A 26,355-nucleotide genomic window follows, 5' to 3' on the forward strand; every position below is an offset into this window, starting at 1 on the left:
ATAATTATTTAGACAAAAACTTTCAAGCTAACAATGCTACGCTGTGTCCTAGATTGATCTATTTACTAGTCTTTTGAACAACAATTGACAAAAACCTTCACTTTTTACTTTCGTTTCTCACTTTTAGAGACCTTCTTGTCATTATTATGGAAGTTTATTGTAATTACGAAGAGCAGGCAAGCTCTTAGAGCATCTCCAATGGAGATAACAAATGGAGTGTGTCAAAATTGAATTTGAAGGTTTATGTGGCAATGTTATTTTTGTTAAATATCTTCTCTAATTGGTAGGTCATATAATATAAATATTCTCAAGAAAACTAAGGTTGCGACGCAACATCTCCAACTCCCGTCTGGTGGCGTTCCGACGTCGCCTCGGAGCAGTTGGGATGCTGCTAGATGGGCGATACACGGTCTAGATCTCTGGGATTGCTCTGCTTGAGGTATGACAGTAATGGTTGGGCATATTTGGATCAAGATAGTTCTGTGGATGGAGGTTTTAGGCGTGCTATTTCAGGAAGACGAGGCAGCGGCAGACTGGTTTCAATTTCAGACGATGATGATGACTATGTGATCACTATTGATGAGATTTTGGCTGCTTCGATGCAATGATACTTAACTATTTCGGATTCGGGTCGACCTGTGTTGCAGAGCATCCTTTGTCGTTCATATGGTGGCGCGATGGTGGTCTTTCTTAAAGCAGGGACGGTGGTTAATTTGTGGCAAGTCGCGGCAGTAGTACTCTTCAGACGTGCTTGGAACGTGAAGGTCAAGCTGTGGAGAGTGGATATGGTTGGGCCTAGGTTGGCTACCTATGGGTTTTGGGCCAATGTTAGTTAGATTAATTTCTTTCTGTTAATTCTCTTTTTTAGGGAACTCTATGTTAGTAGCTTTGTCTATTTTCAATAATTCTCTATGTTTTAGGGAACTCTGCACTTTATGTGCTTTTAGCTAATCTTCTGGAGTAGTACTTGAAGAAAGAGACCCATTTTTTGATGGTTTTGATATCTAATGTGTGGACCTAGTTCTATGTTCCATTGTGGGTACTAACACAACTTCTTGTCTGTCTATAAATGGCAACGGAATAGTATGTAATGATCATTCTGGCTTAAGATAATTGATATTGCTGCCCTTTTGGGTTGGTTTTGATTCAAAAAATATAAAATGAATCTTTTATTTCTTAAAAAAAAATTATTTGCAAACAATAAATTTTCTTTTATCTCTCCCCCTCCTTCTCCTTCTCCTTCTGAGGCATCAAAAATTACGATGCCCAAATTCCAAGAACAATCCAAGAAAGCCATGAAAAATAAAACCTAGATTCCAGTTCTCCCTTTCGTTTCTATCTTCTTCTTAGTTCTGCCTCTTTAGACTGTACTTCCTCCCTAACGATCTGTTCTTTTCTAGATTGTAGAGGTGTTATTTTGGTCTAGGTGGTCGGCGTTTGATATGATTAAGTCCAATTTAGTGAGTTTTGCTTTCTAAATTGATGAGAAAGATGATCTCTAAAGGTCTATGTTTTGGTCTGGGTAGGAAGAAAGTTTGTTTTTGTCACGCCCCGAATTTCAAATAAAGAAATTCGAATCCGAAACACAATAACTTAACAAGCAAAAGAACTCTCTGAAAATTTTTCATTTAAACTAAGCAACAAAACAAAACGAGTTCACAATGTCAATACCGACTCGTTCTTTAGAGTCACATATTACATTACTGAGAGTTTACAAATTAAACTGAACAACAATTCAATAAGTAAACACACTCACTACACAACGGAAGAGTAAAACTAAAAATACACTCCACGTCCAAGCTACGACAGCAAAACCTCAGCTTCAACGACGGTTACTTTGACATGCACAATAACCCTATACTATGGAATAGTGCACCGGGTTGAAATAACAAACCCGGTAAGCTTTTGCAAGCTCGTGTGAGTAAACCTAAATAATCACAAAACACCTTTCCGACTCAAGGACAACAAATCAACACAAAGATTATTTCCCAAAAACAAAATTCTTTTCTTTTTAAGGAAAACACAAGTCACCACCGTGACAAATCAAATCATTTGAAATCTCAACAACAATCCTAAAGATCACTCTTCTTTCCTCTCGATAGGAAGCATTTATCACCACAATTATGTGATAAAATATTTCTCAACTCACTACGTGTCTCATCTACAATCGCACTCACTAACTAAACTGAATAAACCAGTAATCCCAGATAAAAAATTAGTTCAAGAGATCACCAAAAAGCACACAATCCAAAATCATAGTAATCCCTGCATATAGTTTAGTTCAGGGAACTACACTAAAATCAATTGATAGAATTCATAGTAATCCCTACATATGGTTCAGTTCAGGAGATTACATTAAAACCAATCAATTCAGAAAACAGTAATCCCTGCATATAATTTAGTTCAGGAGATTACAAAAGAAAACAAACAATTCAATAATAGAAATAATCTAGAGAACAATACACAATCATCCATTGATAACACCAATCACCACAACATCAATCACTAAACAACAACCCACATTATTTACACAAAATTATCACGCAGATCATCTCACAGATCACCACACTGGTTGTGACATAAAATTGTTTCCTCATTTCCAACAACCTCAAAACAATAACAAAATCATTCCCCAAATCTTGTTTCCTCAACTCAAAACCATTACCAAAATCATACTTACTTCTTTCAAAACTTAAAGCCAACAAAACCGTCTTTTATTTCCAAAATCATTTATTTTCCTCAACATCACGTTGCATAACAATAGTGAACTACACACACAATTCTAGCAAGATATATATATATACGCAGCCGTTTGAGAGCAGACGTCCGCAACCCAGAAAAAGTGCAGACGTCCCTCCTCCGGCATCGGGAAGGCGGTGATCGCTGCGCTGCGGGTGCCGGACGTACCCTCTTGACATCCCGGACGGCCTCGATCAACCGGCGAAGGCGAAGGCGATCTGAAACTCAGCGGTGTGCGGCGAGCTCGCCGGAAACCATGGAAGCCATTGAGCTCAACCTCAAACCTTTCGCCGACGAGTCCAGCTGCTTTTGAACTGCTCCACGTCATGGCCTGGTTCTGTCCGGCAACCGAAATGCAGCCGTCGCTGCCCGATAGAGGCCAGAGGAGCGACGTCTGCACTTTTTCTGGGTTGCGGACTTCCGCTTCAGAACCCGCCCATATATATATATATATACATATATATATATACATATCCTATCAAGAGCGGAGCTCCGCTTTGAAATTAACGTATGAAGTTCGAGTTTTGGGTCGCTTTTCGGTTGCATATCCACATCTCGACCGTTCAGTTTTTAGATACTAGTGTATAGATTATCTCTGCAAATTTTCAGCCAAAATGATGATCGTTAAGGTATCTAACTCTCGTAAACCAATGGACGAACTGAATCTGTCAACCTGAACCGTACTAGCTTTAAGGCAATTATCAATGCCTTAACGATCATCATTTTGGCTGAAAATTTGCAGAGACGATCTATACACTAGTACCTAAAAACTGAACGGTTGAGATGTGGATATGCGACCGAAAAGTGACCCAAAACTCGAACTTCACACGTAAATTTTCAAAGCGGAGCTCCGCTCTGGATAGGATCTGTATATATATATATATATATATATACACACACACACACACACACATAGTCATCCACTCAGGGATGCCACTAATACCAACTATAGTTTACAAATACAAAACTCGTGAAAAATTATTTTTATAATAAAATTTAGGAAAAATTTTGCAAACAGTACACAAAGTAAAGGCCACTAATAATTCTTATACACAAAGTTTCAAACCAAACATTTCGGTACACGAAATCTGAAACTCAACCCACTATCAGTACACGACGTCAATTTTTGACACCAAAATGTCCATTATGCCCTCAATTCTTTTTTTTTTTAATAATTTTTTTTCCTTCGTTTTTATCTCTTTCTTCTTCCTTCTTCCGGGCTCACTCCCTCACTCGATCTTTCACCGTCGAGGACGGCTCTGTTCCCGGCAAGGCCTTCGGCTCCGGGACCTCAGTCTGGCTGAGCGGGGCCCACGAGCTTCAGTTCAACAACTGCGAGAGAGCCAAAGAGGCCCAAATCCACGGGATCGAGACCTTGATCTGCATCCCAACTTCCGACGGTGTTCTTGAAATGGGTTCCTCCGGTTTGATAAGAGAGAACTAGGGGTTGATCCAGCAAGCCAAGTCGTTGTTTGGGTCGGATCAGCCCGACCCGGAAACAAGACCGCTCGAGTTCATCAACCGGAACTTCTCCATTTTTGACATCGGCATCATTGCCGGCGTGCAGGAAGAGGATAACAGCTCGTACAATGACGACAAGAAACATGTTTTTGGTTCTAGCAAGAAGAAGAACGGAGCTCCGAACCCAAACCCGGACTTCGCAGATTCCGACTGCCAGATGAAAAGAGCGCCGAAGAAACGGGGCCGGAAACCCGGGCTGGGCCGAGACACGCCGCTCAACCACGTGGAGGCGGAGCGGCAGCGGCGGGAGAAGCTCACCTCGCAAGGGCGGCGTTGGAAGCGAGGGAGTGAGCGTGGAGGTGAGAAAGGCGGCGTTGGAAGCGAGGGAGTGAGCCCGGAAGAAGGAAGAAGAAAGAGATAAAAACGAAGAAAAAAAAAATTATTAAAAAAAAAAGAATTGAGGGCATAATGGACATTTTGGTGTCAAAAATTGACGTCGTGTACTGATAGTGGGTCGAGTTTCAGATTTCGTGTACCGAAATGTTTGGTTTGAAACTTTGTGTATAAGAATTATTAGTGGCTTTTACTTGGTGTACTGTTTGAGAAATTTTCCCTAAAATTTAGGGTCCTTGACCCAAAGCACGAAAATTGGACAAAGTTATCCCACTTACCTCTGCAACAAAATTTTATTCCCACTTACCCTGTTTAAAAGAAAATGACAGTTTTGTCCTTGATTTAATTAATTAATTACACTGCCCCTCTCTCTCTCCCCGATCTGCTCTCTCTCTCTCTCCCCGCGCCCAGTAAAGCCCCAACCCCGCTGGATCGCCCAGGCCCAGGCCGCCGTAGGCCGAAACCCCGACGAACTGGGGTCGGTTTTCGCCGCCGTCCACCTTGACTGCGTCACCGTCGACTGCATCTCCGATTCCGGTTCCGTCCTCCTCTCTCATCACCATGACTTCGCCGACCTCTTCTCCCTCTATAGCGACGCCGTTTTCCACTCCACGATTCAGCTTCTTGCCTCACTTTCAGGCCGCAATCAGAACTGGTAGAATTGCCGGTTGCTTGGGCTTTGTTGGTCACGAAATCAAAATCGGAGCTCATCTTCGGCGAGATTTGGCGCTCGAGCTCGACCGAGGCTCTCCGAAGCTCGATACAGGCGGGTGGCAGAGGAGAACGTCAGAACGTTGATCTGGTACGCCGGTGGCGGAGGAGAACGGCGATTTGATGCCCAGAGCTTTTCTCTGGGTGCCCAAATCAAATTCTTTTTTTTTTTTTGGGTAAAATGGGGCAGAAGCCCAAAATGAACGAAAATTTTTTAAAAAAAAAGTTATATTGGGGCAATAGAGGTCTGTTAAAGATCTATTGGGGGGCAATAGATGTTTTGAATTGATGTAATCTCCTCGTTTTTTTTCTTTAATCAAAGTTTTATTTGTCTAAATTTAGGAAGATTAGTTCCCATTCTGGCGACCGAAAGTTCTATTGGGGCAATAGACGTCTATTGCCCCCAACAGACGTCTATTGGGGGGCAATAGACATCTATTGGGGCAATAAACCTTTCCCGCGACCTCTTTGGGGACCTCCAGCGAGGTTTTCAGAAAAGTTCGGCAAGCGGCGACCGGTGACCGGAATCCTGCGAAGTTGGCAGGAATCTGGCGAAGTTGGCCGGAATCCGGCGGCCGGTGACGGGGCTCCAGCGAAGTCTTCTATGATTTCTCTCTTTTCCATTTTTTTTTTTCTCTCTCTCTCTCTCTAAGTAACAAAGGGGTGAGGGTAAAATGGTATTAAAAAAAAAAACCTTAATGGGGTATTATAGCCACTCCAACAGCTTCCCTATAATTTCTGTATAATAGGGAAGCAAAAGTTAAAGCTTTAGCATATTTTTCTTCTCCAACTCCAATAAATTTCCTATTTTACAGCAATCTTTAAAATCTCCATATTCTTCCTTAAAATTTTAGAGATTACTGTAAATATAGAGAATTTGGTTTTCTCTTTCCTCACTTTCCCTAAAATAGGGATAGTTATAGGGAATCTGTTGGAGCAAAAGAGGCTCATTTTTTCCTAAAGTAGAGAAAAATCAAAATATGGGGAAGCTGTTGGAGTTGCTCTTAGGGAACACTTCCTTAGAGTGTTTTAGGTACGAGGGAATTAAAAAAACTTAATGGGGTAAGTGGGAAAAAAAATCCCTGGAAATGGGGTAAATGGACAAAAACCCTAAAATTTAATTTTATTTACCTATAAATCGTAGATGATCAATTTCATATAATTTACAACAAATATTTATTCATGAAAATAATTTAACAATTAAACAAATAATTCTGAAAAATAAAGTAATTCCGTTCATAAACGAACGTCGTGAGATTTACTCACCTCTAAATCCCGCTGCGTCTTTTCTTACAGCCGAGATAAAGTACAGTACACTCTCCGTCAATCACCTACGTAAAATAAGTCTCAACTTAGTATATGAATAACAAAGCGATTAAAGTTTGAATCCTCATTTGAACTAAAACTCGAAAGTAACGCCAATCAAGGCGAAATTTCATCCAAGACCACCCAAGGTCTTCGGAATACATCTTGCCATCTAGGATCAATTTAACAAAACTACAAGTCGATCGAACGACCGGATCCTCACGGATCTAAAACCAAAATAATCCAAAACACCAAAAAACCTAACATGCTCATACCATCTCCAAATGCTACAAACCATATATCAAAACAAGTAGATGATATTTGGGGAAAGAACCTGCTCCAACCATGGCCGGACGCGCCGCATGCACCGCCATGCCAAACTCAAAACCAGCTCAATCCAACCGTCCAACGTGGAGAGCTCACCATAAGGATCAACTTTAATACCTAGGGTTTTAACCGATTCAGCCTAGATCGGCCGGAATCAAGCTCAAAAGCTGAAATGCACTGTTCACCTTGTGTTGAAGCTTCTCTGGTGCAAATCGATCAAAACTATCACTATGGATCGAAAGAGGATGCTCCTAACAATCAAATGTGACCGATTTCAAGCCAAGATGTTGCCGGAATCGGAAAATATAGCCGGGTCCGACGCCGCCTATCTTCGCCGCTTCGACCCACTGTGTACGATGTAAATCGCCGCAAGCCACCACCATAGGGAGGACCAGAACGAGGAGGCGAGCAAGTCTGTGCCGGTGCCGGTGCCTGAAGTCGCCGAAAAATGAAACTCTAGTCGGGTATGAATACCGGGTCCAGGTCGGGTCGGTCGGAAGTTAGAGAGAGAATAGGTTCTGGAATTTTCTAGAAAAATGACGGAAATGGGAAAGTGATTTTCATTTCCGGAAATCCTCTATTTATAGTAAATTTTCGAAAATAGTAGGTTTTTTCGTTGACCATAACTTTCTCGTACGAACTCTGATTTATGCGTACTGCATGTCCACAAACTCGTATCGACGTGCTCTACGACTTTCATGAAGGAAGTATTCAGATAAACTCAACAAATAAAAAGTCAACCCTTTGACCCCTCGAAAATAAAATGTTTCGAGTAATTATTCGTCCAAAACACTTCTGCTCCACCCTCGAACCACGAAATTATACTAATGAATACTTTATTAATTCCAGAAAATTTCAAGAAATTAAGTACGAATTTTCGGGGTATTACAGTGTTTGCTCTAAATGACAATTGATTCAGAAGGTTTGCGTTTTGGTATGGGTAGGACGTAAGAGAGAGAGGAGAAGGAAAGAGGGAGAGAGTGGGGAAAGAGAGGAGAGGGAGAGGGGGAGGGGGAGGGGGAGGGAGACAGAGACAGAGAGACAATAAAGAAAGAAATACAAATGACTTTGCCTCTGTATTTGACAGCCAAATACAATATGCCATTTACACGTAGGACAAGATCGGTTGGAGTGGTTTAATATGTTTTTTCTTACCGTTGGAGGTCTCCGTATGGATTTGACTATTCCACTGGAGATGCTCTGAGATGTTATGTTGGTTGATATTGATTAGAAGTGTTAAATTTGTCATCACAGAGTAATTCTATCAAATCTAGAATTACATAATTTTTTGAGTATATTTTTATTTTCAGTAAACTATATTTTGATATTTTTTTTAGCGAAAACGACATTATTACTTTTGGCATTTTTAGCGAAAACGACATTTTTTCCAGTAAAATTACGCATAACGTCACTCTAAAGCCCTCGAGAAAAAACGTGACATTATTCAAGCCTATTATAGTATAAACCCATGCCACAGAGAAACGCATACTTTGAAAAGTAACAAATTAAACTTAGAGCATATGCCTTGATGAGGGGAAATCAGAATATCCAAGTCCAAAATTCTCAAATTGACCCGACCTGGATTCCATATTTTAGAACTAATTACTTTTGTTATAGCATATATATCTTCCACATATTAACCAAGTAAATTATAATTCCAATATTATAAGAGTTTTTCTATTGGGACCTCCATATTTGCTCATTTGACCTCTCATCTCTTTACACCTCCTATTTGCTTTTTAAAAAGTAAAATTTGCTAAGTAAACCTTTTTCATATACCTAACTTAACCTTACTCATAAAAGAATTTTTTTGGGAGCATTAAAGATGAGTTAGTGCTCCCATAATTATTTATTTACCACAAAATAAACTTGACATTGCTCAAAAAAAAAAAAATCTGAGATAATTATTGAAAAAGATAGTGTAACTAATTAACATAAATTTATCAGGGGTTTTTCAAGCCTACTATTTCATGCTTAATTATGGATTTTCAAAGCTTAGTTTTTATAGTTTATGGTTGCATGCTGGAATTTACATAGGTTGCAAAATCAAATTTGTTCACGCTCTTCTTTTATTATCTATTTTTGTCTTATATGCCGCTTCACAAACTTATTTGGTTAGTTTACATGAGGGCTCTCTATCTCCTTTTTCATGATCCTCAAGAGAAACACCTTTGTATCATAGTTTTATTTTTATATAATTTGCCAAGTAATTTTGAATGCATTTTTTCTTTTTTTAAAAGCTTTTATAAACAAAGAAAATGAGAAATATGAAATGAGAACTAAAATGGAAATGAATAATTAAAGTATTGTAAATGTGTTTCCATTATTATAAATCTTTGCAGAGAAAAAAAATATTTTCCTTATTAGTTTGCTGTCTTTAACCGGTTTTTTGTATAAGGATACATATGTCATTGAATAATTAAAAATTGAGGGAGGTCTAGTGAGTAGATTAAGAGGTCCCAATAGAAACTCTCATATTATAAAGGTCATGTGTTCGATTCTCACTGATATATGTATGGGTGGGGTGGGCTAAGAGTTTATTTATTTATTTATTTTTTAAAAACCTAAAACAAAATCGGTATTATGAAAACTTAATGATGAAGAAACATCCCCAACATTCTAGATTGACTCTGTGTATCAACAGCCCATTCCAAACCGGAAACAATCCAGTGTTGATATGTGCATCAATTTTGATCGTCGCTGCCCTCTTTGTGGTTCTAATGAGGAAGCTGAAGACCATTTATTTCTTCAGTGTGATTTAACTAAATAGATTTAGATTCAAGAGTTGATTGTATTAGAGGAACTTATACTCTTTGTAATTTTATCTCCTTTTGAAAAAAAAAAAAAAAAAAAAAAACAAAATCGGTATTATGAAAATTAATGACGAAGTAAAGTCCCCCAACATTCTAGATGACTCTCTGCATTAAGAGCCCCATTCCAAACCGGAAACAAGCCAACCTTGACCAGACCCATGAGACTTGTTTGACACAACTAAATAAAAAATCTATCTATAAATAAAAAAGCTGGGCCTATTTTTCTGCCTTTGCTTAGTTGGCGTCGACTCGGGCAGAGACTGACAGCCGAAGCAGAATAGTGGACGCACAAAAAAATTAGGGTTTCACAGAAACCGCCGACGAGGGTCTCGTCTCTTCCCTTCGATTCCTTAACGTAATACACTCTATGCCCAGATCGATTCTTCTCCAAATTTATGTTCTTTGTCCTCAATTTTTATTTTATTGGTTCTGATATTCACGCTCTGTATCTGAATCTATTCCGGCTAATTTTGCTTGTAATTTAATCCTGATATATGATTTTGGGCCAAATTGTTCGACTTTGTTTGTGGGTTTTGTAGAAAGTTTGACTCTTTACACTTTTGTTGTTCTCGAATTTTGTTGTTCAATTTGTTTGTGGGTTTTCCGATTTCTGATGATGGATGTGTTGATATGCAGATAGCTGTTTGTTCGTTAATTTGAGAAAACAGAAGAGAATTGCAATATGGAGGACTGGGGTAATACTGCTTTCCTTGAATCTCGTTTTGATTAAGTTTTCCCATTACTTGTTGCTTGAGCTTATTGTAGTTTAATGTCTCATGGTTGAAGGGATTGTTGGGTTTTGTATTTACCACCTAAGTTGTTCAAGTGAAAATTTTCCGAGGGCATCTTGTGTTTTAGTTTTTTTTTTCTTTTACTTTAGAACAGAGATTTCGTTGTGTATTATTGAACTTGAGTCTGCTGTTTTGTTTACAAAGGTGGGTTTTGTTTGTTTTTCTTGCTTCAGAAGAAGATGCGAGAATTCCATCCCTCCTTTCTAAGGAGCCAGCAGTAAAAGGTAACTGGGATGATGAAGATGCGGATGAGAATGACGTGAAGGACTCATGGGAGGATGATGATGAACTTGCTCCTCCGGTAAGATTGATAGCATGTGTTATTTCGTTGTGTTCCTCTAACATTTTTCCCCGTTCATCATTTGAATTCCCCAGTGTGGACTGGTGGATATTATTTATTGAGTGAGTAACTATCCAATGTTATTGGAATGTGTGATGCATATGCAACTTTTAACTGCCATGATCACTATTTTACTCTGATGACTGAATATGGATATTGCATCAATATATGGCTATGAATATCATCATGGCTTTATGTAAAGGCAATAGGTGATGAGTGTATGAGATCATATTCCTCCGGTACTTTGAGTGTTCAAGGGTGCTGGTTAGGGAATGATTGAAGACGAAAAGAAAAAAAAAAATATTAGTTCACCCATTTTGAGATTATATGGGTCGTGGATGCCTATGACCACAAACCATACAGTGTTGCTTTATTACTGAGGTTCTGAATGTTGTTTAGTCAAATAAAAAAAATGGTAAATTGCTAGTTAGTTTTCTTCCTTCACTGAAGTGAGAACACTGATTTATGTATTAAGGGATGGCAAGGAGGTGGAAGTCCTCTTGTGTGCAAAGATTTGGATACTATTAAGTGCGAAAATTGCACTTAATTTAAGTTGGATTTACTACTAATTTATGGCAACCAAATGGTTTGATATGGCTATAGCTTTAGCATTTAAATAAACAGTTAGTTTGATGAATCAGATTGGTATTCCCGGTAAGTTAAATAGAAAGTTAAAATAATAGCTGCAAAACGTTCTAGTATGCTCTTTTTTTCTCTCACTGATGTATATAGAGATGCTATTAAGCAAATTAATAGGTGCAAATGAACAGGAGATTTGGATTCTTTCTCAACCTTGATTTGCAAAACTTTAAAAGATACTAAAGATTCGAATATTTGTTTTCACAGTAATTCTATTGTAAAATTTTATGGGTCTGCTCTATGTGCGCACATTTGATTTTCCCGCACACTGTACCAGGCTGGTTTGCAATGGTTGAGTCAGATAGTTTCTATCCCTCCCTTGCATGCTTTTCATACAGCATATAAAAACCATATTTGTTATAAATCTAGCTAATACACAGTCTCTAATTATTTTGTTCATCTTTTTTCTTATTTTTTTTTTTGTCCAGGAACCTGCACCAAAGGCTCCTGCTGAAAAGGCGCCCAAGAAACCTGCAACAAAGGCTGCAGAAAAGAAAGGAAAAGCTGTTGAAGTACAAAAGGAAGAGCCACTAGATCCCCTGGCTGAGAAACTTCGCCAACAGAGGTGAGAGTTAATGGTTAACCTCCGCTGCCCTACTGGTCTTTTTTATATTATTTATTTTTCATTTGAGCGTAGTTTGTATTTTAAAGAGGTATGTTGAGAACAGCATGCAATTCATTGTCAATGAGAGAGTGTTGCCAGTCATTGAAGTGAGTAACACTGCGTGTTTTATGAAACCAATTTCGTTCATTTACTGATCATTTACTATGGTTGAGTCAGATGAGCTGTATTAATGGAAATTCTTGTATGCCTGTTTTAAATAGTCTGTCTGTAAGATCAACAGCAACTGTTGAAGTTGTATATTTAGTCATTTAGACGTGTATGTACTGTGCACAACTGAAGGGTAAAAAATTCTAGTTGTGATGTATCGGACTGGCTTTTTTTTCTTTTCTTTTTCGTTTCTGATTCTTTGTTCTTTGATTCTTCGGTCGGTCTCAGATTTGTCATTTTCACTATGAGATAATGACCAACTACAACTTGTTGAGTGCATGAAAACCTTCACAATAAATTCTCACTGAAGTTTCTTTTCTCCTGATACAGACTGGTGGAAGAAGCAGATTATAAGGCCACTAAAGAACTGTTTTCTACTAGAGATGAGAAAAACATTGATAATTTCATTCCCAAATCCGAAAGTGACTTCCTGGAATATGCCGAACTTATTTCACATAAACTTCGTCCATTTGAGGTTTGTTGAGTTGTCCTTGCCTTTGTGCAAAGTTTTTGGACTTTATATGTATTGTTTAATCTTTTTGATTTCATTGCAGAAAAGTTTTCATTATATTGGTCTACTTAAGGCAGTAATGAGACTGTCAATGACTTCTTTGAAAGGAGCTGATGCAAAAGATGTTGCATCTTCAATTACGGCAATTGCAAATGAGAAGATAAAAGCTGAGAAGGAAGCCAATGCTGGTAAAAAGAAGACAGGTGTGTATCTTTACCTACCTAATTTGTTTTGAGCTGTTCATACACTAACTTGAGTTTTGAGTGGTGATGCTGGTCTGAGAAAGAAAAATAAAAAATTGTTTTCCTATAAATGAACAAAGTGGGAGTATATTGGAAGTACACTTCCAGTACATAAAAGAACACAAATTCTTTCACATGTTCAGATGTGCACTAGATTGTTTGGCAGGTGCCCGTTAATGGTTTTTGATTGTAAATAACTGATTACTCTTCCACTAGTTGAAGATGGATAAAAGAACAAAAGTAATTTATAGCCGGAACCCCATTGTAGTAGATTACTATTCAGAAAGTGGCACTAGTGAGGAAAATGACTTGCAAAATCTCATTTTTAATTTCTGCACGTTGTATTGCTAATATCGTACCTTGTGTTTTGGCTTTACTTGAAACTAAACCACCGGTTGGAATTTAGGTTTAGTCATTCAAAATTGATTTGTGGTTAGGTGTAACTAATAATAAAGGAAACTGAAGGACAATGGATTTGATAATTGCTTTCCTTGTTTGCAGGTGCCAAGAAAAAGCAGCTTCATGTTGATAAGCCGGATGATGATATAGCTGTTGATGGCTACGATCCCCTCGATGACTATGACTTTATGTGAGTGTTTTGGTGTAGCAAGGTTTTTATCCGTACAGGGACCTGTATTTGAAGTAGGGATCCGACCAGAAGAAAAAATCATTGGAGTTGGGATTAAATTCCTTCGGCGTTGCCCTCAGCAGAGATTGATTGATGATGATATGAGTGTTTATTTATTTTGTCAAATAAGAGTGTCAAATTCCTTTTCTTTTGTGATGGTCAATTTTGTTACTAGATACGGGCGTACTTTGACTGCGCATACTTGAAGCTCATGCACCGAGTCTTATAGTATATGGCTAAAGTTCTCGGGAGAGATCACTCTTATTATCCTTTGCTCCGTTAAATTTCATTTATTCTTGGTTATAGTTCAATCATCCAAGCCCAATTGCACGTTTGAGGTCCAATGATAGCATGTTTGCTTGTATTGAGATAGTTTAGGTGTTACACTATGTCACGTCCGTATGGAGAGTAGGACTTTGACGGACAGGATTTTGAGTATATATCAGGACCGTAAATAAATTGTGATAAACATGCACATTGGTCATTTTCTGAGTTAGCAACTGTGGTTTGACGAAGACATGTTCAGTCAGTCCATTCAATGGAACAGACTTTCTGGCTAGAGGTTCTCTCACTTCTCTTTGCCAAAAGTTGTAGAAATGTTTTTTTGATGCTATTGTGACGAATTTTATAGTTTCTCGATAAAAAAAAAAAATTGAAGTATATAATTCTTCATTTTTTTCAGCTTGTAGGACTGTTCACTTTTGTGGGTTTAACTTATAGGGTTTGCGTGTATGTATATTCTGCGATGGAGTGACTACATATTTTATTGATTACCAAACGGAGCAAATAATACAACTCATCATGGTACTCGTACCTTATTCAAAGCCAATCTGAAATTGAAAATTACAAAGAAATCTTAAACCTTAAAGCAATACATTATATTTGGATCCCAATCATCCCATTGACCTCAATCAAAGGATGACTCTTCCGTCATTTCAAAGTAGAGGCCAGAAATACCAGAGTCAGCTATCAAAGCCAGCTTCACAGGACCTTCTGCAGCTTCTTCAACTGTGTTAATCCCGGTATTTTGGTTGATGTCTGTTTTGGTAAAACCAGGACTAACTGCGTTTGTAGCAATTTTGGGATACTTCTTGGCCAAGACTCTTGTATAAGCATTCAGAGCTGCTTTTGATACAATGTAAGAAGACATGTTTACAGGCCAGCCTTTGGATTCTATCAAATCCTGCTTTACATCCTCCAGAAATTCCTCAACCAGCTTGTCCACTTTTTCCTCGGTGAGGTTATTGACATCTCCTAGCTCCTTCTTGGCTTTCTCATTTGCAATAGCCTAAAATAAAAAAGGCAGTTCAAACATTATTACAGTCGATTGTAACGTGTGTTGTATTGGCAACCTAGACCATATAATGAAAGCACCGATATGATCTATGGTTTTGATTTTACAGTTTTACAACATAACATGGTAGACTGTGTTGTAGGAAAAGATCTCGTTATTTATGTTAAAAGTCGGGTTTTGGTTGTGTACCCTTAGCTGTCCCAGTGCTGAAGAGACATTGACTATCCTTGCTGCTGCTGATTTTTTAAGAAGTGGAAGAAGTGCTTCTGTGAGTTGCTTGATTCCATAATAGTTTGTTTTCAAGCAATCCTCTGCCGTCTCGTATGTTTGCACTAAAACTTCTTTCAGTGATGTAGAACCTAAGATCTGCACATACCATCATTTGTAAACATTTGACATAACGAAATAGAACATGAACATGCATGAAAACATATCTGTTTTACAGTGAAATGATGTAGTCTCCAAAATGCTAGACTCCTGAGTTTCAATCCCTCCTCCCCAAAGATTAAACCTTGATTTTTATCGACTTACATCTTGAGGCTCCACTATGACGTTATCGGTGAGGTATGTGGATCCAAGGACTCCTGCATTGTTAACCTTTGACATTGACAAAGTTATTGTGTTAGAATTATACTCCAGTGAAAAAGGAAAAGAGTGCATACAATTTAAAAAAGAAAAAAAAAAAAAAAGATGGGATGGAGGAACAAATACCAAAATGTCAAGCTTTCCAAACTGGGTTCTGAGAAAATCTGCCAGAGCAGCAATGGTGGTTGGGTTATTTACATCTAGCTGATGAAAGACCACATCAGAGAAACCAGAGGCCTTAAGCTTTTCAACAGCTTCTGTGCCTCTCTTCAAATCTCTTGCTGTTAGTACCACCCCAACTCCATTAGAAGCTAATTGCCTACTAATCTCAAGTCCAATCCCTTTGTTGGCTCCAGTAACAACAGCAATCCTAATATCACCCGAAAAGAAAACCGAAAATTGATCAAAATCAAGAAAGAGTATTGAATGATGAAAAGTAGCAATGAAAATGAAAGATTGAAGTACCTCTTGGACTCAAAACTGATGGTTGTTTCTGCCATTGGTTAAAGGTACGTGTGTGCTTTAACGATGTAGCTGATGGTTCACAATGAATAATAGAATTGTGTGTTTGAGACGTTCCTAGCGTCCATGAAGCTATTTATAGTTTTAAATCTTTCAGAGAGAGGATATATTGACCAATGATTATGAACTGGTCACGTAGGCGATGACATATTTCAAAGTTGGTCAATAGTTGGCTTGATGGAAATTATTACATATCTAACCTTGAGCCATGAACCTCACAAGGCTGCTTTTGTTTGTTTATTGGAGGATAGAAATGGTAGTTAAACATATCAAAGTAAACAATCCAACCAATTGTTGCCATTGTTTATCAACAATCACTTGGGACAAAAATTGATTAATCCTAGAATTTGAAAAAAGAAAATCTGCAAGTCATCAACAAAAAATTGAAATCCTGCATATTTCTTAATGAAGGAGCAAATCAAATTTTCCATTGTCTGGGTGGGAAGAGATAGAAGAAGGCAAGAAGCAATTAAACTTGTCTCGATCTACTAGTTTTCTATGATTCCTCTGCAGCAGGCTACTGTGCTATCAAATCATTATTTCAATCGATCGATGTAAGTGCTGACACACTGTTTGCTCATGGTCACCTAAATGAACATTTTAATGTCACCATCTTCTTTAAGCTAACCGGGTATAAAACCAAACTCGCAATGAAAAGAGGGGCGATGTTGTAACAATCAAGCCTCGGATAATTCATGAACCCAAAAGAACTCGGTGATGCTGGTCCATCTTTAAGAAAAAAAACAAAGTTAGTCGGAGTTACTAAATTAATTAAGGATTAAATACTGTTTAATCATTGAACTTTTACAAAAAAAAAAAAAACACTTCAGTCTTTCACCTTCTAATTTCACACGTTTAGTCCTTGTACTCTTCAATTTTGGACCAATAGGTCCTTTCCATTACTCTCCGTTCAAAATCGCCGTTAAATCGCTGACGTGGTATTCATTCCGCGTCAAAATGTCGATTATACCCCCGCTTCCTTTTTTAATTATTATTATTTTTTTAATTTTAATTTTAATTTTTTTTTTCTTCTTTCTGTTTATCTCTTCTCCCTCCATCCTTGCGACCTCCACCACCCCTAACCCATCCCCATAGCTCTCTCCAATGTCCATCTCTGACCTCCCTCGATCGGCAACACTTGCAAACCCTTCTCAATGGCCGGAAAAACCGACGCCTCCATGTTGCCCCACCACTACTACACCTCTATCCTCCAAACCCATTCTCCAACTTCAGACCGCCTCCTCTGCATCATCCGACTCAACAACTCCCTGAGATCGAGATCTCAGCCACCTCCCAGTCCCCAGATGCCGCCGATACATCACAGATCGTCGCCGGCGAACCATGTTCCAGAGCCACTCCAGAAGCCACCGAGAAACCCTGATTCCCAGCCAGCGAGCCCACGCCCAAGGTCCGGATAGGACAGATCGACATAGATCCTCCCACCCCCAGAACGAACCATCCTTCCCCCACCTTGGACCACGCTCTAGCACAAGAGACCTGCTGCACTCCCAACTCAACATCCTCTCCCGGACCGGAACGCAGCGGCAAGAGCGCCGGCGTTCGGCCGGGAGAGATCGCACTGCACTTTTCTGTGTTTTTTTTTTGTCGCGCGTGAGGCGCGTTCAAAGAGCCTCTATATCGGATTTGACTATAGTAAATTGTTATTATCATAATTTAAGATTTTAATTCATAATTTAAAATCACATAGCACGGTTTACACCCGCTGCATCATACTATTAGTAACTTTTCACATAGCACGGTTTACACCCGCTGCGTCCTCAGATGCATTTTTGCATCCCATCGTATCTTTGCTAGGTTTTATGTTCATTGTTTTATCTTCATACTTTTCATTTATGTTGTAGTTTCTACATTTGTCTTTTGTAATCTTTCTTATTGTTAATGGAGTTGACATTTATTCTCAAAAAAAAAAAAAAAGACATATTGTCATAGAAAATCAGCATTTTTCCAATATATTCAATTATTTGATATTCATTCTCTAAAGGTAATTAATGAAGAATAAAAAAAAAAAACGTAGAATTGAAAGCGTCATTTAGGATTCATGATGTGACGAAGTATCTAACACATGCATGCATCATGCGTGTGAATCTCATGTTGATACAAAATAATTAATCTTGTGGACAAGTTACATTAATTTCTAAAGCAACTGTCAAGGAAACAATTAGTCTGTGAATCTCCCAAAGATCGAATATCCAGCTGGCCCATGCATGAGCATGATTTCTTGCTAGGTGCCATATGATTATGACTAATTGACTACGTCCGTAGTCTTTGAACAGATCGAAAAGTCTCCTATTAATAGAAAGATCGGATGAGAGGATTGGTCAGTCTTGTGGATTGAACTTATTGGGTTTGCATGTATGTATATTCTGCAAATGGAGTGACTACATATTATACATATATTGAAAGATGAGTTCACTGTTACTACTGTTCATAAAGGGGTGGAGAAGACGTTTTCGTCACTCACTCCTGCAATATAACAGAAAAGCAGGGACGAAAACGTCTTCTCCACCCCTTTATGAACAGTGAACTCATCTTTCAATATATGTATGTATAATTGCAGGAGTGAGTGCTGTTTGAGATGATATCATCTGGGCATATGGGTCTTTTTACAGGAATTGACTCTTTTGCCCTTGATTTGCTGTTATAATTTCAGGTTTGTACTGCTTGCTGAGACGATGTTGGCTGGGCATATGCGTCTTTAGGTATGGGAAGATGCCTCAGTGTTTCTGGAGGTTTCTTTAGAAATTCCAAATCGCTCTTGCTCTCACTCGAGTCAACAAATTTCTCTCGGTCTCCTCTCACTTTAGCAAGGAATGATGCTCTCCAGAAGCATATGGTATAACCAAGATTGATCCTGCAAATCATTCCTTGCTTTTGATCTGCGAATTTCTATTTGGTTCCTGCAAATCACTAAAATTTCTACCTATGTTTATTGCTATTTGGACCAATGTCTAAAACATGATGCAAGCTGTGTTTCACGACGTTAACTATAACCATAGTTATTTTTTGTTTGGCAGCTGATCAGCAGATACCGTTTATCAGTAGCAGCAAGGTCAATTGTATTGCTCATCTATTCAGTCTGCTTTCAAGGTATCACCCTTTATGTGCGATCTTGCATCTTGATTAATTGTGAATTATGTCATGTACTATTACAGTTCTGATTCCTTAGCAATGATCTACCCTGGTTTAGATTTTGCTGTCTTTCTTTAAATAAATTAGTTTCTGTTTTGAAATTTTGTCATAAGTGTTGAGCTTTTGATTGAAATTCTGAATTCTTCCTTTATTTTTCTGCCATTTTTTTCATATTGGTTATGAATGTCAAGAAACAAACTTGATCCAACTGATCGAATTCATTCTAATACAACATGTACAATAGGATGCGCTTGAATATAGATACCAAAATCACATTAGAAGGGTGACTATATTTTACCTCAGGTCATTCACAGTTACTTTTGTATGCAAAGTGATAGGAATGTAATGACCATATGTAGATATTAAAAATAAAAAAAAATAAAAAAAAATTCAGACACTATATCAAGTGACTAATGGAGAATAACAAGCTTAGATGACAGTCAGAAACAATAGTATTAGTGAATTGAGCATCCTGAATGGTTAATGTGATGGAGGCCAGCTACATACCCCTCATTTCTATACCCCTTATACCTGTAATTATATTTTGGTCTTTACATTTTCTATCACTCAGTTATACATTTATCGTCAGTTTCTTCATTCTGACACACAAAGCAGCTCTCTCTTTACGAATTTATTTATAAAACCAAGAAGCTAAATAATTTTTTCAGTCATTTTATATGTCTGTTCCAACTTTTTACAGTATGAAACAAACTATTGCAAGATACAACAAGTGTGACGAGTCTTCAGAGACCGCTTTGGTAGAATCAATGGCAGAGGGACTGTTCTGATTCTTTTTTTGAGGTATCTACATAGTGATCTGAGGTTTGGTGTGTCTATTTGAAAACAGAAGAAAAAGTTATATATATAAATAAACCTGGGATAAACTTCTGTAAAATTTGACTTCTCCCTGATACTTTAAAAAATATATATACTACAGCTTGCCCTATGTGCAGAAAAATTGCAAGAGATTTGACAGAAGCATCATTATCAGGTGCAGGATTGTGTACAGTAGCAGCTCTTGCCATGATGTTTTTAACTTGGAATGGTAAGTAGTTCGTATCTCTTTAATTGGTTATTTATCATTACTCAAATTCAACTGAATGGGCATTTAGTGGCCCCTTCTTTTCCTTTAATTTGATGTTTAGTCTAATGTTCTCTAGAATATTTTTTTTTTTGTTAATTTCCTTTGCTTTTCTCTTTTGACAGTTTTTTTTCTTTCCTTATTTCTACTGCTCTACATTCCTTTAGTTCATATACATTATCAAATTATATTTCCAATCTATGATGATTATTAGTTGGGAGCTTCTCATGTGTTTCTGTTTATTAACAAAGGGAAACAAGATCTTATAAGATCCGAACATAAGTAACAGCTGCATAAGACCAAAAAAATGAACACAGGGATATTAACTAAGCTGTAGCTATGCAAGCGTTTTGGTTTGCTACTGCAATAACTAGCAAATCACACAAAGCTACATTAATTTTCAATGAAATTTTGGCCTCTTAGAGTATAATCCCTTTAATGCAATGTCCTGTATAATATTTTGTTTAGTTGCATGTACCTTTGATTCTATCTAGGCTCTTTTATTAACAATATGATAGAACTTCATCTTTTACTACAAATTCATATGTTTGTCAACAAACATGAATTTTATCTTTTTTATTGTTTAGTAAATGCTTAAGTTCATGGTTTTTAATGGAAAACTCTGAAACCATAAGTTTTTACTTTGATTTTATTCACATTTAATATTTAGTACTGCTGGATTTGGTCTCCGAATTTGTTAGGATTTTATACTCACTGACAGTGTTAATGTTGTTTCAGATAGGGAAAGCTTTTTTGAAGCGGCTGAAAGTGTTCCTGGGGTAATTTTTTTTTCAACTTAGTTCTTTGTTATTTAGATTTGGTTGTACTGAATTTAATTGTGATTTATATTCTTATCGATTTTGTGAAGGTTTTGGATGAAAGAAAGTAGGGAAGTTTTGATTCTCTCTGATATGAATGTATTCCTTGATTAATGACTAAGATTGCTTTTGCTACAGTTTTGCAATTTCAATTTCAAAAGTGAAGTAGAATAAAACTTCTGGATTCTGCCTTACATGACAGATTTTGTCTGACCACTTTGGTTGCAATTTTTGCATCCCTTGGATTTTCAGTTAATGCCATGGAGATTGGTGAATGAGATTCATTGAGCTGCTATGCAGGCTCTTGATGAGCTCGAGTTAGAGCGAGTTTTAGGATGATACTGAATGTTGGATTAGCTTGGCAGTATTGGTGGTTTGGTGCAAGAGTAACTTTATATGTTCTTGCCTCTCTATTCCAGACATCATTCGCCATATGTATCAATCAGTTCAAAATCCCTCTGTGAATTTCAGTATTGGTGGATAACATCAGTCGCATCATGAAAAGGTAAATTAAGATATACTAAGGTAATTATAGAGAAGATCGAGTTATGTTTACCTTGGTACTAACAACATCATTTTCATCATCTGTGTTTGCAGGGATCCCACTTCCAATGTCATGACCGAGACAGAAATAGGAAGACTTTGAGAAATACAAAGGATGCTTATGCAGATTGCAGATTAAAGTTTTGAGTTCTGAAATTTTTTCTGATGCAAAGACTATTAAGGTACATTTTACATGACTTCCCAGAACCTTCCTACACCATGCATTCTACGCAAATAGAAGTCGTCTATAGATTTGTAAACTTTGGCATTAATAATACAAAACGTACTCCTTTTTCTAATGGTTGCTATTGTATGGTATATTTTAGTAGGATTTATTAGCGCGGTATGTTCAGAACTCTAATCTACATGCATTTCTTTAAAATACAGGTCGCTTGAATATATGACGATACTTGGAGCGTCTGTCAAGGATCTGAACCCATGAAGTCAAGGTTGCTGTGTTGCCACTTTTGAGAGATTCTATTTGTTGCAAGTGCAGAGACAGAGACAGACTGTGAAAGAAAAAAAGGAGTGATCGATCTGGATTTATTTGACAAGAGGTGTAGAGATAGAGAGAAATTGTGAAAGCAGAAGAGGAGGAATCGGTGTTGGAGAAGAGGCTTCAAACGTAGAAGACAGGACATCAGTTGATAGCAGGTAATATAGAAAGAAGAACAGGGATCTGGGTCTGAGTTTGTTTTGGATTGCTCATCTATTTGTGTCTTTATTTTTCTTCTCATACTGAGTTTTTGTTTTGAAATGCTCCGGTGAATTGGTTTCAGACTATATTCCTGTCAGCTTTGTAGTTATCGGTTTGCTTGCATAATTGTTATCAGCTTCATAGTTGTTGCTTTCATGGTTGTGCATTGGATTATCATTTGAACAGAATTTGCAGCTCCATTCAACCTTCTCTTATCTGACTACCCCATTTTTTAATGGCAGCGCACCAGAATCAGGACCAAACGAGCTTCTCATCAACAGCCGAACCAAAGGATGATACCTTTGACAATCTCATGTAAAGTAACTGGTTTGAAGTATAAATGCAGATTATTTTGTTAATAGCTAACTACCTTTGCAATTAGAGTTTAGGAACTTCGGTTAGAATGATCATTTTTTGAACAAATGTTGGTTAATATACCATACAAAAATTGGGGAAAAATGCAAACCCGCAGCATCGCGCGGGGGTAGTAGCTAGTTTTATTGATGACCAAATAGAGCAAATAACACCATCATGGTACTCGTACCTTATTGTAAGGCCAATCTGAAATTGAAAACTACACAGAAATCTTAAACCTTAAAGCAATACAGTTCATTTGGATCCCATTGACCTCAATCAAAGGTTGACTCTTCAGTCATTTCAAAGTAGAGGCCAGAAATTCCAGTGTCAGCTATCAAAGCCAGCTTCACAGGACCTTCTGCACCTTCTTCAACTGTGTTAATCCCAGTATTTTGGTTGATATCTGTTTTGGTAAAGCCAGGACTAACTGCGTTTGTAGCAATTTCAGGATACTTCTTTGCCAAGACTCTTGTATAGGCATTCAGAGCTGCTTTTGATACAATGTAAGAAGATATGTTTAGAGGCCAGCCTTTGGATTCTATCAAATCCTGCTTCACATCCTCCAGAAATTCCTCAACCAGCTTGTCCACTTTTTCCTCGGTGAGGTTATTGACATCTCCTAGCTCTTTCTTGGCTTTCTCATTTGCAATAACCTAAAATAAAAAAGGCAGTTCAAACATTATTACAGTTGATTGTAACGTATGTTATATTGGCAACCTAGACCATATATTGAAAACACCGATATGATCTATGGTCTTGATTTTACAATGTGACAACATAACATGGTACACTGTGTTGTAGGAAAATATCTCATTATTTATGTTAAAAGTCGATCGAGTTTTGGTTGTGTACCCTTAGCTGTCCCAGTCCTGAAGAGACATTTACTATCCTTGCTGCATCTGATTTTTGAAGAAGGGGAAGAAGTGCTTCTGTGAGTTGCTTGATTCCATAATAATTTGTTTTCAAGCAATCCTCTGCCGTCTCGTATGTTTGCACTAAAACTTCTTTCAGTGATGTAGAACCTAAAACCTGCACATAGTATCATTCGTAAACATTTGACATAACAAAAAGAACATGAACATGCATGAAAACAAATCAGTTTTACAGTGAAATGATGTAGTCTCCAAAATGGTAGATAAAATCCCAAGTTTCAATCCCTCCTCCCCAAAGATTAAACCTTGATTTTTATCGACTTACATTTTGACGATCCACTACGACGTTATCGGTGAGGTATGTGGATCCAAGGACTCCTGCATTGTTAACCTTTGACATTGAGAAAGTTAATGTGTTAGAACAGAAGTATATATACTACGATCCAGTAAAAAAGGAAAAGAGTGCATACAATTTTGAAAAAAAAAAAAAAAGATTGGATAGAGGAACAAATACCAAAATGTCAAGCTTTCCAAACTGAGTTTTGAGAAAATCTGCCAGAGAAGCAATGGTAGTTGGGTTATTTACATCTAGCTGATGAAAGACCACATCAGAGAAACCAGAGGCCTTAAGCTTTTGAACAGCTTCTGTGCCTCTCTTCACATCTCTTGCTGTTAGTACCACCCCAACTCCATTAGAAGCTAATTGCCTACTAATCTCAAGTCCAATCCCTTTGTTGGCTCCAGTAACAACAGCAATCCTAATATCACCCGAAAAGAAAACCAAAAATTGATCAAAATCAAGAAAGATGAAAAGTAGCAATGAAAATGAAAGATTGAAGTACCTCTTGGACCCAAAACTGATGGTTGTTTCTGCCATTTGTTATACAGATTTGGAGAAAAGGTATGTGTGTGCTTTAAGAATGTAGATGATGGTTCACAATGAATAATAGAATTGTTTGTGTTTGAGATCTTCCTAGTGTACATGAAGCTATTTATAGTTTCAAACTCTTTCAGAGAGGATATTGTGACTCATGAGTATGAACTTAATTGGTCACGTAGGCGATGACGTAAAAAACAATCCATGTAAGTGCTGACGCTCATGGTCACCTAAATGAGCATTGATATAGTTGAGAAAATTTAGTAATGAAGAGAGAGGCCATAGAGACAAAGGATTCATATTGAAGTAGGTGAATAATTGACTCGATACGAGACAATCGATTTGCTGGGCTAAGAACAAATGAATTAAAGAAGAGAAAATTATCATAAGACAACTAAATTAATTTCAACTACCTTATCAGTCTTTCTTGTTGGATTTAAATTCAATAACAGTTTAACACAACTGAGTAAAGAACTAATTGAGTAGATGAACATGACTCTAATCAACACTCCCTAATGATAGTAAAGTGAGAAGCAAATGCTTCCACAGTTCTACCACACATAAGTGTGAAATCTCACTGTACCATTTTAGCAGTATTAGCTCGATCTGCAACAATTTCCTTTTACTTTCATCTACTTTTGATGTCCCTCGATTTTGCGAGTTTACAAACTAGGGAGGGCCAGTAGGTCACAAGGAGTAGGATTTGAATCTACAACTGGTATCAAGTCATACGTAAAATGTTTAGTAGTGCTTGTCTTGTGGAAATATCCCATATCTTTATGGTAGAGGCGTAGAGCATAGTTTCACTGAGGTTCAGCAAGAGAACGCAAAACACCCCTTATACGTGTGCACTGATTGGTCAGCTCTACTAGATAGATAGTACGTTTACGTAGTGCTGCACACGGATTGAGTTGGTTCGGTTTTGACTATAAACCGTCTCTATACTAAAGTGAGCGGTTTAAGCATTTTGGACAACAGGTCATTAAAAAAAATAAGCTTAACCCGATCCAATTAAAGATGGTTTGGTTCGGTCGGTTAGACGGTTTTAACCTATATTATATTAACATACTATTTATGAAAAAAAAATTATAGTAAAATTCAATCTAAATAATAAAAATTATATTAAATAAGCATAATCTAAATTTAAAATACAATAATCAAATCCAAAACTAATATTCAAAAACCAAAATCTAGAATAGATTCAAAGTGATTGAATTATTTGATGGCTTAGCTATAAATACTAGCTTAATATGGTAGTATTAAAGGTTAGAGAATGAGAGATTGAGATATGTGACATGAGAGGATCAAATTATAGAAAATTACATACAAGTAACAGACCAAAGATTGAAAAATAGAAAACTCACCTTGTATAAGATTTAAACAAATAAGGACATGGAGCTCACGTGCAAAACAAATAAAGTAGGCCTGCTTCTGAATTTTTATGAAAAATTACCAAAATGTTCAGTTTTTTCAAAAATTTACATTAATGCCATTGAGGATCAGTTAACCCCAAATACATTATCGTCCCGAACACAGATTTCATCGCTGCTACTATAAAGTATAACCCAAAAAATTTTGGGATCTACGAAAGCATTGGCGATGTCATTGAGCAATGGACTACCCAGGTCTATTGCCCGATCATTCTTCCGGTCAGTCATCTTCCTCAGCTTACTACTCTCTGAGACTCGGGTTTTGCCGTAAAGCTTTGGTACTAAACATCTTCAATGACGGAGATGTAGGCCTACAGAGATGGATGATTATGAGGCGGGTCTGAGACAGATGACGAGATGGGTTTGGGAAGGGAAAGAGGAGGCAGTGAGGTTGGGGGAGAGTTTGAGGCCGTCGGAGATAGAGTACAGGTTAACAAAGAGGAGGTCCATGGAGTCT

The 26,355-nt window shown here is 37.6% G+C and overlaps 3 protein-coding genes and 1 long non-coding RNA gene across 6 annotated transcripts; 2 read left to right on the top strand and 2 right to left on the bottom strand.

The window, feature by feature from the left end:
- The first annotated feature begins 9,945 nt into the window (after window positions 1-9,945).
- Window positions 9,946-13,983, top strand: LOC133742517 (uncharacterized). Of its 2 annotated transcripts, none has more exons than XM_062170212.1 (7): window positions 9,946-10,104; window positions 10,386-10,444; window positions 10,717-10,841; window positions 11,948-12,084; window positions 12,622-12,766; window positions 12,846-13,005; window positions 13,546-13,983. In XM_062170212.1, exons 2-7 carry the CDS (start codon window positions 10,432-10,434, stop codon window positions 13,635-13,637), a joined length of 672 nt encoding a protein of 223 aa, XP_062026196.1. In that variant the 5' UTR covers window positions 9,946-10,104; window positions 10,386-10,431; the 3' UTR covers window positions 13,638-13,983. The 2 variants fall into 2 exon arrangements, with proteins under 2 accessions (XP_062026196.1, XP_062026195.1); XM_062170211.1 differs by having other exon boundaries at window positions 9,947-10,104; window positions 10,714-10,841.
- Window positions 13,984-14,410: 427 nt separating this feature from the next.
- On the bottom strand, window positions 14,411-16,154 carry LOC133742515 (salutaridine reductase-like). Its single transcript, XM_062170209.1, has 5 exons — window positions 16,017-16,154; window positions 15,678-15,921; window positions 15,498-15,563; window positions 15,156-15,332; window positions 14,411-14,960 (listed from the first exon to the last, which is right to left on the bottom strand). The coding sequence occupies exons 1-5, from the start codon at window positions 16,049-16,051 to the stop codon at window positions 14,580-14,582; spliced, it is 903 nt and encodes a 300-aa protein (XP_062026193.1). The 5' UTR covers window positions 16,052-16,154; the 3' UTR covers window positions 14,411-14,579.
- A 2,531-nt stretch (window positions 16,155-18,685) lies between these two features.
- Window positions 18,686-22,728, top strand: LOC133742519 (uncharacterized). 2 transcript variants are annotated; one of them, XR_009862609.1, is made up of 9 exons: window positions 18,686-18,927; window positions 19,109-19,181; window positions 19,924-20,024; window positions 20,161-20,268; window positions 21,043-21,083; window positions 21,375-21,627; window positions 21,720-21,847; window positions 22,053-22,319; window positions 22,605-22,728. It is a non-coding gene; the product is annotated as an uncharacterized LOC133742519 (long non-coding RNA). The 2 variants fall into 2 exon arrangements; XR_009862608.1 differs by having other exon boundaries at window positions 18,698-18,927; window positions 20,177-20,268.
- An 82-nt stretch (window positions 22,729-22,810) lies between these two features.
- Window positions 22,811-24,551, bottom strand: LOC133742516 (salutaridine reductase-like). The gene is made up of 5 exons (XM_062170210.1): window positions 24,434-24,551; window positions 24,106-24,349; window positions 23,917-23,982; window positions 23,572-23,748; window positions 22,811-23,372 (listed from the first exon to the last, which is right to left on the bottom strand). The coding sequence occupies exons 1-5, from the start codon at window positions 24,466-24,468 to the stop codon at window positions 22,992-22,994; spliced, it is 903 nt and encodes a 300-aa protein (XP_062026194.1). The 5' UTR covers window positions 24,469-24,551; the 3' UTR covers window positions 22,811-22,991.
- Between the last annotated feature and the right edge of the window lie 1,804 nt (window positions 24,552-26,355).

Source organism: Rosa rugosa, chromosome 4 (genome assembly GCF_958449725.1).
Source record: "Rosa rugosa chromosome 4, drRosRugo1.1, whole genome shotgun sequence".
Classification (NCBI taxonomy): domain Eukaryota; kingdom Viridiplantae; phylum Streptophyta; class Magnoliopsida; order Rosales; family Rosaceae; genus Rosa; species Rosa rugosa.